Source organism: Struthio camelus, chromosome 6 (genome assembly GCF_040807025.1).
Source record: "Struthio camelus isolate bStrCam1 chromosome 6, bStrCam1.hap1, whole genome shotgun sequence".
Classification (NCBI taxonomy): domain Eukaryota; kingdom Metazoa; phylum Chordata; class Aves; order Struthioniformes; family Struthionidae; genus Struthio; species Struthio camelus.
The window spans coordinates 27,029,842-27,040,802 of record NC_090947.1 but is presented as its reverse complement, the minus strand read 5'-3'; the positions used below and the strand labels follow the sequence as shown (position 1 = coordinate 27,040,802).

The window sequence follows — 10,961 nt, the reverse complement described above, 5'->3', positions numbered from 1 at the left end:
CTCCTTAGTCTTAGAAACAGACCAGAACAGACCAAAAGTGTTGTTAAAGACTTATCAGGAATGGTAAGTCATAATGCAAAGAACTGTCAACAAAGTACAGCGAACAACGCCTGGCTCCCTTCGCCGTACTCTTCCTACGCCTGGCCTCCGCTGCAAGCTCCCGCTCGCACACCTGACAGCGAGGCTGCCAGAGCCGAGACGCAGACGCGGCCATCCAGGTTCTGCTCTGCGAGCGCGCACGCGGAACCACTGTTTTAGCAGAAGAAACCCCGCAGCCTGCCTGTGCGCAGACAGCTGCTGGGGAGGGGAGACAGGTGAGGCTAATGCAAGTCTGTAAGGCCTCTCTTCCGCTGTCTTCACGACGATAACCTGTGCAAGCACATTGCTCCCATCAACTCTCCTCCTCGTACACCCCTTCGGGAAGAGTTCTGTTCCTACATGCGACCAAGAGAAAGAAGGGCTTGTGGCAGTAGCAAAATTGAAATTGTTAACTGCATTTCCATTACAAGCTTATCTATAAAAATCTATTGCCTGCAATAACTAAATGCAGAAAAAATGTCACCTTAATAACTTACAAGATGCTTTAGAAAGTACACTGGGTACAATAAGTATAATCGTGTCACAGATATGAGCATTTTTATTCACAAAGACCACACACAGAATCATGAAAAGACTTAAACAGGAAGGGAGCTCTGGAATTGACGTAGGGCTCCTTCTCACCAGCACTGCACCGCAGACCCTGCTTGAGGGGGGAGGGCGGCAGCCAGGCAGAAAAATGACCCGTGATGAAGCCATCGCAGGCACAGACGGAGGAGAGCTGGGGGAAGCGAAGCGAAGCGAAGGCTCGGGCGAGGGCAGACGGGGCAGCTTCGCCTTGCGCCCACGGCGGGCGGGCGGGCGGGCGGCGCGCCCGGCGCTCCCCGCGGCGCCCGGCGGCCGCTGCCCCGCGGTGCAAGGGCAGCGCGGCGGGCGGGGAGAGCGCGACAGGAAGTCGGTTCTGGTTCCTGGGTTAAGGCGCTCGGGCAGGAGCGGGCGCTCCGTGCCGGGGCGGCCGTGGGCTCCGCCAGGTGCTCGTAAGTCTAAGTCGTTCCTGAAGCCGCTCTGCTGCCTTCCGCGGGGAGCGGCGGGCGCTCGGCCCGGCGGCGGGAGCGCGGGCCGCAGCATCCGGCGACGGGCTTCCCCGGCCGGCCGGCCCTGCCCTCGGCGCTTCCGCCGTCGACTCCTAGGGGTGCCGTTTCCCGTCTAGTTCCGCTTTGCCCGGCTTAGGGAGCGCAGCGGGGCGGGGGCGCGTAGCCTGCGCGCGGAGGCGTGCTGCGCCCCCGCGGAGGGGGCCGGGGCGGGCGGCGCGGCGCGGGGCAGCGGGCTCGCTCGTTGGTGGCGATCGCCTGCCGCTCCGGCGAGCGAGGTACAGAGAGAACTGTCATTTCTTTCCTGGCAGTAACAGCTTGGGGGTGGGGGGTGCTAAACCCCAGCTCTCCAATAATCCTCATCTCTTTCCCTGAGCTCGGAGGGTCTGTCTGCTCTCTGAATTGTAACGCTGTTGTGACATGAGTGGTTTTTATGGGATTGCTGACTCTTCTCGCAGTAGTGCAAAGCAGGAGTTATTTTGCCCATTAGGAAAAAAAAAAAAAAGCCCATCGAAAGTGCAGTGAGCTCTCTCAGTCTCTCACAAATGATTACTTCAACAGGTTTCCAGTTCCCAAGATGATGGCAGTATAACTTACAAAATATTTCCACCGAAGAAACTGTTTTGAAGGCAGAAACATGTAGAGAAGTACTTGCTTCTGGATGGCATCTGTATTTTCATGTGAACCTACAAGAGGTAGGCATGTTGTGTTATGAATGAACTTGTATACACACTGGATTAGCTAAAACCTTTTCTTGCAGAATTTAGGGTGTTTCCTGAGGCACTGTGAAAACGCACAGTGTGTCTTTTTAGTGATCTCTGGTGCTGGGATTCCAGGACGTACGTGGCAGAATGTTGCTCGTCTTTGTGTTGGGGCTTTGTTGGCGTTTAATACAAACTTCCTGGGAAATTTTCGCTGCTGCTGTATTTTTTCCCTTCTATATCAGTGAAATGCTTTTCACTTGAAACAAGCTTTAAGGGTATCTGCAGGTTTCATTTGGTTTGTTTACTGAAAAGTTTATCTTAAAACATGTGCTATAAACTGGTGTTTTCCAGTGTTCAAGTCTTCACTCAAAGATGAAATTCTGGTACTCATTCCCATAGTTCCAGCACCACAACCCTCAAAGCTATTTGCATTTACAGGACTCTCTCATCAGACACACTCTGGAGCTAATCTCTCTAATTCTGCACTTGTTAGAATGAATACAGCATTTTGTATTGCTGAATCTGTACTGACTCTATATTGCTGCTAGTAATTGGTAAAGAGTTTTGAGGATCTACCGAACGTCTAGAGCGTCAGTTGCTAAAGATTAGGATTGTGAACTTTGGGCTGAAGATGTTCCAGTTGCTATATCATTGCAGCATAACCCAGATTAGATTAGTGGGAATACTTGTTTTTTGGCGGTTTGGGGTTTTGGTTTTTTTCCCCCCTCCTAACTGGATGCAGGGAGCAGAGTTAATGGCAAGGAACGGTTGGCGATTTCCCTGAATAAAGCTGATGCCTGTGGAGGAGAAGCAGGAAAAGGAGCCCTTTTTTTAATCCCAAGGAGTTCTGGACATGAGATTCCTGCTTCTTATGTTATTTATTTATTCCAGCAGTAGGCAACTCGGGGTGTGACTACAGAGTAGTTTAATCCAATCTAAATCTAGGCTGCTGCAGTCCTGCCCACAGCTAGTCTCACGTTCCCACTGCCTCCTTGTGTTGGTAGTAGCGCTCCAGCAGCCTTGCAGTGAGCTAGCACCAGCTTAACTTTTTGCTTGTTTGTTTTGAGGGGGTAGGGGGCTAGTTCTCTGACGCAACTCACAGGTGTAGCATATAAATGCTAACATTGGTACACGTAGATGGCAAAAATACGTGGCACAGGATGGAGGAAGGCAGGAAGTATCGATTTCTGTGGCAGTGCAGACCTAAATCACGTTACGTAACCATGGCTTCATGCGATAATTTCAAAGCTAACACTACCAGTGAAAACAGGAGTTCTGTGTGCCTTTTGCTCACGTCTTCTGTGTCAGTGTTGATGAGCTGTAGTTTCAGGAGTTGATACTGAAATTGTTTACAAAGTGTAAAAAGATGACAGTATTGTGTGAAAAAAATCCATTTAAAAAGTCTCCATAATTTTTACTGGTTAGTACAAGTCCCTTGTAGTGACACAGGCACTGGTGTGATTGTGCAGTGTGAATTAGTCCATTGAACTGATCTGCACTATAATTAACACAGCAAAAATACCTCTAGCATTTACTTTTAAGCTGTGTTGATTCACTGATATGGTTTACAGTGGAGTTGCTTGTGCTGGCAGAAGTGGAAGGGTGAGGTGGAAGCAGAATCATGAGTATCTAGGAGTATAAGTGAACGCAGGACTAATTCTTCTAGTAACAGTTCCACCTTGAAGTGTCCAGCTGCACTAATTTTGACTTTCATTGCCCCTTTCTTACTACATGAAATCTGGATTTTTGGGAGCTACCAGTAAATTAACATTTTCTAGGGGGAGGGGGAGTGGTCCTCAAACTTGGACTATAATCAAACATTCTCCTTATTCTTACTTCCTAAGCAGAAAGGCAGGTGTAGGGTTATAGCTCTTTATGGTGTAGCAAAAATAACTGATCCCACCTGCGGTCCAGACAAGCCAAAATCTGCTGATACTCCCAGCCTCAATGAGTAAAGAAGAGGCTGGAAGTTGGGGATAACTTTTAAGTACTAATTTTTACATTGAGATTTTAATTTAGAATAGCTTCATTTTCTATGGAGTATGAACCATCTGTAGCTGAACTCCATTCCCTCCATTAGAAGCTGAACATAGTCCTTTAACTCAATTTTTGAAGTTACTTTATGTACAGGATATTACAGTTTATTACGTAAACTGTTACAAATTAAGTGTCTTCTGGAGAATTTTGAAGAAGTACAAAATCAAGTTTGGTACTCTGCAAGTTTTTAAGGAGTGTGAGAGCATGCTTTTAAGTCATTTTCAGCAATAACAATAATCTTCCTCACTTTAGTAGCCCCCTATGCAGTCAGCGGTAGTATCTTCCCTTATTCCTTGAACTACATAAAACAGTCCTTCATTTGAAATTGAAAGGAAACCTACCGACCTGTTTAAAGATGTGCCCCAGGCATTAAAGTAAATATTCCAGGAGGGATACTTTTTAAGGGGGAAACAGAGTTTGCATTGCTAACAATGTTTTGAGACGGTAAGCGTGGACCTGAGATTATAAACGACTGAAGCGGTATTCAGAAAACAAAAACCTTTCCTATGAAACAATGATGGGCTTTAGGACAAAATTTAGAAACTTGGATTTCAGTAATACTTGCTATGCAAAAGGATTCCTAAGTGCTTCCAAGCTGTTACAGAATTCACTTCGCTACTAAGAAATGCAGCCGCGTTGGAGTTGAGAGGTAATTGCTTTTGCAGTGTACGCACTTCATTAAAATAGTTAGTGGGATAAAGAGCTGTGACATCCGCACAGTAGTCTGTTGCACCTTTTAGAAAAGTCACATCACTTTTCTGTTTTAAGGGTCTATGATATGGAAAATATTTTAAGAGCATGAAAAAGTGAACAAAAGCTTAAAGCTGCGATCTGATTTTTGCCACGCTGCCAGGCAAGTTTACTTCATGCCCTTCTTGCTGTGGACTTATCCTCTCCTGATCCATTTTCTTTAAAAACACCTGCAGTATATCCATGATCCCAGAAGACAGTGATAAAAGATAGTGCTGTCCCTGGTATGTGTTATAAGGTAACCATGCTTTAAATATTAGCAGAGCAGATATGGATTACTGATCTTCTATATTTTTTCTTAATGCTTGTCCCTTTTTGCTTCTATTTGAGACTTCACTCACCTAACCTTCGCTTATATTACTTATATTATGGTAAATTTTAATCTTAAAATTCAGGTTATGTATTACACTAGAAGCAAGGGACTGGTGGTTGCAAAGTTCATTCTGTCTTGAAATTAAATCTGTGACCAGCGAGTATTGGCCTAGTCATTGGTGTCAGTGAGCTGTAGTTTGTCATTGATGAGCTGTAGTTTCAGGAGTTGATACTGACATTGTTTACAAAGTGTAAAAAGATGATAGTATTGTGTGGAAAAGACTCTTAAGTCTTCATAATTTTTACTGGTTAGTATTACTGACTTGTAGATCTTTTAACTCACCTTGCAGTGTTTCTTGTATTGCTGATTTTGAGTATGGCATGGAATAGGTTCATGTGACCTAATGTTATTGGACTTTTATCTTTTTATTGTTTAATACCAAAAGCTGAGATTGTTTTTAATTCTTTCTGTTACTTCACAATTGAGTAATCGACATCTTAAAATCAGGAAGCTGGTGATATATGGTGACCTATACCAATTATAGGTCGCAGACCTCAAACATTGTAGTTAAAAATACAGTTAAGTTAGGCTGTGCTTGTACATCCAGACTTTGAATCAAATTTCAGCTGCTTTTATTTAGTTTTTGTTTAAACCTATGCCAGCACATAGAATTAAATGTTGATATGAGCAGAGCTATAGTTCAAATTATTGTGCAAGTTAATGCTCAAACCCATTGGACATACTACTTGAGTTTGATTATTAATGCAAGTCATGTTGTTATATATGCTCTTATTTCTCTTAGCTTTCTCTCTTCTGATTACTTTTCAGGTCTGTTAACTTGACCATCTTTTGTGATGAAACAGCATTGGGCATTATGGACAAAAACATTGGAGATCAGCTTAACAAAGCTTATGAAGCCTATCGACAGGCATGCATGGATAGGGACCATGCTGTGAAAGAACTACAGCTAAAAGTATGTATTGGGTTCTGAACTGTATTTTTAAAGCTGTCCTTTCCATGGATAACTGTGGTAAATGCAGATTTCAGTTTCACTTTAGTTATGCACTCTTTAGTGCATCTGTTAAAGCTGGAAATCGCAGTTATGAAACCAGGCCAGTATACTGCAGAGTAACTCATTAAGGTGTGAAGAAGTAGGTGGGTTTCAGGTTTTTGACCTTTAATTTTTGTGTGGCTTTAAAGGTGAGAAAAGTGTTATCCGTTGTGGAAGGTTAGTGAAATCTTTTAATGTAAATAACAGAGATCAGTTTCAAGTTATCCAACTGTAATGAAGTACATTTTGAAACTTAATTTGCTTTATTCAAAAGTGACTTTTTCAGTTATTAATGTAGATAGCTTAATTAAATTAAGCTATTAAATAGGTTAAATTAAATCATTTTGTATTAATAGGAAGATATGTCATATGAATTATTAATTTACTTGATGCAAGGGCCAAAGACTCTTCTATATTAAGCACTGTGGACATTAAGCTATTAGGACAACAGAGTTTGTGTCTTGAACAGCAAACTTATCTTCAAATGATTAGGATAAGTATTGATTTTAAAAAATCATCTATGGAATTACTCTTTAATAACGAACGAACAGAAGCAGATTCTGGAGGCGTTCTAAACAGTGAGGATCGCTTCTGAATTTTTACTTTTTTTTTTTTCCCCTCTCACTTTTGCAAAAAACATTACTTCCGCCAAAGCTCTTATAGAGCTTTCTATCAGTTTGAGGCTTTCTATTGTGCATATTCTGCCCAGCAGTGGAACCTTTGTCATTTTACAGGAGGGTTTGAATGTTCTTTATGTTATAGGATTTTTAGATGCTTTGGTAGAACTGGCAGGCTGGGTCTTAATCAAAGGCAGATCTCTGTGTGAAGTTATGAAAGCATTGGTACAACCGGGAATAGGGAAAGGTCTGCTAGAGAATTTTCTCAAATCTGGATACAATCTTCCCATCGCCCTGCTGCGAGACAAATGAGTGAAGGCACTGCAAAACAGGTATGCAGTCAGTACTGAGTGCAGTCATCCACTGTGCAGTCTTACCTACGTTCACAGTGTGTTGTGGCAGCGCTGATCCAAATGTGTTTCTGTCGAGTTTTCCATGCTTGACAAGCGCAGGTAGTGTGTCAGATACGTTTTTGTGCTGCAGTTGCAACTAACTTAACAAGAGGCAGATGATATTAGAATGTCTGCGAATCTATTAAATTGTCTCTTATGATGAGCAATTAATTATTTAAAGAAAAAACAGTCAAGTTAATTCTTCTGGAGCATCTAGCAGTACATGAAAGAAATTTCTGCCCTCAAAACAAAACATCAAATATGAGGTCAGGGGATAGCAGTTCTAAAGCCCACGGAAGAGAACCAGAAAAGTGGGTGAGATATGAATGTTGTTAAATGAACTAAATGTTTGCAAGGTTTCTCTCTGCATTTCCTCTGGCTCAAAAGTTAAAAACAAAAGCAGATCTTTCATAAAGGATTACTACCAGTTCAAATCTGTGTCATAATCAAACTTTCTGTGACTTCAGAAAAGAACAGAAGTATTTTTTTCAGGAAGAGTTGATCCTATAATAAGTTGTTTGTGGGGTTTTTTTGTTTGTTTGCTTTTTTTTTTCCTTCATAACCAAACTCGTGGTTTCTGAATGACCTTTGTGCAATGCTTTGCTCTAGCAGCTTCCTCTGTTCATTATGTGGCCTTCGCACTTTGTTGGATTGTCCACCATTCTGTTGTTAACAGTTTACTACTTAAGTTACCGATAGGCCACTTGTTTTGCCAGTCTCTAGAGCTGGGAGCCATGTCAAGCACGCAGAAGCCAGAGTCATCTCGGCCAGATGGTGTTTGATACAGATGGATGGTTGGTTGTCATGCAGATCTTCTAGTTGGTAACTTGTTGCTGCCATCTGACTCAAGGAATAATTTGTGCACACTGGCTGTCAAAAGCATCTTCTCTTCTGTCTGTTTTAGCTGTCATGTCTGTGCTCTGTACAGAAGTGTTGACAAGACATTGCTGTTGTACATTTTCAATTTGGTTCTCAGTGATTTTTCTGCTTCATGAGGTCTCTTATAGCTGCTGGAGTGTACTGCTCTTTGATCGCTTTTTTTTTCTTTTTCCTTTTTTCTTTTTTTTTCTTTTAAAGAACTCTCACAGTACAACTAGTACCTGCCCTTTTAAAATAACATTTAGTTTTAGATTTATTCCTACATACTCCATGGACAAGCACATCCTTGTAGGGGGAGAAAGGAATTGAAATGTAATTGAGATCTGGAATTAAACAGCAGTACAGATAAGCTAGGAACAGAAGTAAGAGTCCCAAATCTTGATCTATTCAAGTAATAGATATATTCTTAATTTCATAAAAACTCAGTGCATTCTTGTATGTTTCCTTGACAAAATTTCACAAGATTTCTTGCTTGTTTTTAGCACTACTGTAACTGCAACATTAAAGATGTGCTAATGAAATAATAGTTTTTGAATATTAGCATCTTCCTGCCACCTGACCATTTGTTCAATTAACTGACTGTCTAATAATGTTTACACACTTCAGTGATATGTGAGCAGTGTTATTAGGCTCTGTATGGCTTGATTATAGCACAAGATGGAGTAAAATTTGATGAAAATTCAGCTGATCAACTACTCTTTTTCTCTGCTTGCTTGCCTTTTCTCCCATTTTTCTTGGTTAGAAAGTCAACTGTACTAGATCCAGAGGAACAGGCAAAACTCTGTACGTAGGTAATTAAAGTTACTGAAAACAATAACGTTGCTTTATATTCTACAACAGATATTTTCTAATTTAAAGTAAATCTTTTTTTTTTTTTGAAAACCTATTTTAATATATTTTATTTTGTTAGAAAGAGTGGGGGAAGAAAATTACATCTTTCTATAGATAAACTAACTGACCATCACCCTGAAAAAGTAAATACTAAAATTCTAATTTTAAACCTGGTGTGTTCTATGGCTATGAAGGAAGATTCCTCTACTTAAAAGTTATCCTACGCTTTATAGCTGTCACAGTTAAATCCTAATTTTCAGTAACTATGTTTTATTTGCTATAATACCTTTCCTAATCAGTGAAGTCTTGACAGTACAGGCTTGCTAAAGGTGGCAGTAGTTGGGTTTACATGGACAGGCCTACAACTACAATCGTGTTTAAAATCAAAGCTGATGACCTGTATATGCTAAATTTGAGGCCCCTAGTCAAAACAAGATAAGACTAATGCTAATTAAATTATATTTGCAGACAGAAAACTACATACAGCAAATACGTGAACAGCAGGAACAGATAGAGCTTCAAAACAGTATTATTGCAAAATTGAAATCACAGTTAGCTGCTCTGAATGCTAATAGAGGTACGTACTCCAGCTTGCACATGCTATTTCTTTCTATGCGGTGTTGCACTGATAAATAGTTCTGACTTTGTTGCTTCAGCTTTTACAATAAACATCTCTCAAAGCAATACCATACTTTTCTGTGAAAGCGAGCGTTAACGCAAACGTGCAGTTTCAAACTGTATTTATAAAAGGCAACACTTTCAAGGTCTTTCTGCATCCTCTTCAAGAAGTGGTGAGATTTCCCTCAGATGTAGAACCTGCTCACGCTGAAGTCAAAAGTTATGTGAACATGGATAAAAATAATTCACTATAATTAAAACAAAATTGTTGTGTATCAGTTTTACAGTTGTCTGTAAATAGGTTTAGCTGATGCGTTGTTCTAGATGCGACTGCTAGGGATACATGTCTATTATGTTAGATGCTAACATGCTGTTGGGAGGCTAATTTTACTAGATAACCAAAGCTTTATAAGCAGGTACTTCTCTTTCAAATCGAATAGTCATTGATGGATAATTTTCCACTGTTTGACTATTTGTATTACACAAATAAGAGAAAACAGAGTCAAAGTAACCATGTGTTAATCTGCCATACTCATTAAATATTTACTCACAGTAGCCTAACGCTGCTGGTTTTCGTGAATACTAGCAAAGTGGTTGGCTTTTCTTTTTAAGAATACATGTACGTTCCTTATTGCTGAATTAGTCTTGCATTTTTTCTAAGCAGAGAATTGGGCTTCTCTTGCTTGTTTAATATGAAAACTCACTAAAAGAAACTAAGTAAGTCTAGCTTCTTTTTAATTTGATTTTATTTAGAATCTGGCTAGGGAAAATACAGTGACAATCAGCTGCTTTTTATTTTAAGGTAATGCGCATTCCTACATTCTGGTGCCTGAAGAACTCGAAACCTCCAACTTATCTTTCAGCCAGCTCTCTGAAAAACTAAGCATAGCAAAGCAAAGAGAAAAACTCCTAAAGGTATGGTCACCTGCAAATGTTTTATGTACGATCATGTTTGTGCTGTGCTTACGCTGTGAGGATCTAAAGAGGAGAGTGAGGTTTCACTGGTACCTTTGAATTGCCTTTCTTCCAGTGCAAGATTCCTACTTGAAGTGCATAAGTGTTGTGCCACTGGGGTCTGGTCAGTTGAACTAATAAGCATCTTTGATCCCTCCCAGTGCAATTGCTGTTTGGCCATCCAGCTCCCTAGAATAATTTTGAGGAAGTTATTTGGAAAGTAGGAACTTATTTGCTTATTTATTTCTTAACTTGCCATAAACAGGGCAAATCAAAAAGGGGCTCTGTATCTCACAAGAGCTTTTCACATTGCATGCAGCCAGTGTATTTTTCCAAGAAGAAAGGGAGAATCTGCTCCCAGAAAGTGATGGAGTAGAAAGTGATCCTATGCCTGTCTACTGCTCTGCAGGCACTGATGATATGTTTGCTTTTTAAACGGCAGTCCTAATACTATGTCTTTTCTTCTCCTCTTCTCCTGTTAACTGAAATAACACTGAGACTTTCACTACAGCCTGCTTAGAACAGCAGGAATAATAAAGCAAAGAGCGTAGAATAAATAGGAAATACCTTGAATAAGTCTTGCATGTTGAACAAAGACAGTGAAAGAGGTGCACAAAGTTGCATTGTTTTTATCCCATGACATGGGATAAAACACTATGTTTTGGTGTTCTGAATATGAATGTCCATG

At 40.8% G+C, this 10,961-nt stretch overlaps 1 protein-coding gene across 2 annotated transcripts in view; it reads left to right on the top strand.

The window, feature by feature from the left end:
* The first annotated feature begins 934 nt into the window (after positions 1-934).
* The window catches only part of TANK (TRAF family member associated NFKB activator), a 28,348-nt gene continuing 18,321 nt past the window's right edge, over positions 935-10,961 (top strand). The window contains exons 1-5 of one of the 2 annotated variants that reach the window (XM_068948793.1): positions 935-1,073; positions 1,689-1,822; positions 5,760-5,904; positions 9,170-9,278; positions 10,122-10,234. In XM_068948793.1, coding sequence (XP_068804894.1) covers positions 5,806-5,904; positions 9,170-9,278; positions 10,122-10,234 — 321 coding nt within the window. In that variant the 5' untranslated portion in view covers positions 935-1,073; positions 1,689-1,822; positions 5,760-5,805. Of the gene's footprint in view, positions 1,074-1,278; positions 1,406-1,688; positions 1,823-5,759; positions 5,905-9,169; positions 9,279-10,121; positions 10,235-10,961 lie in introns of those variants that run through there. The other variant, XM_068948794.1, reaches the window with a different exon arrangement.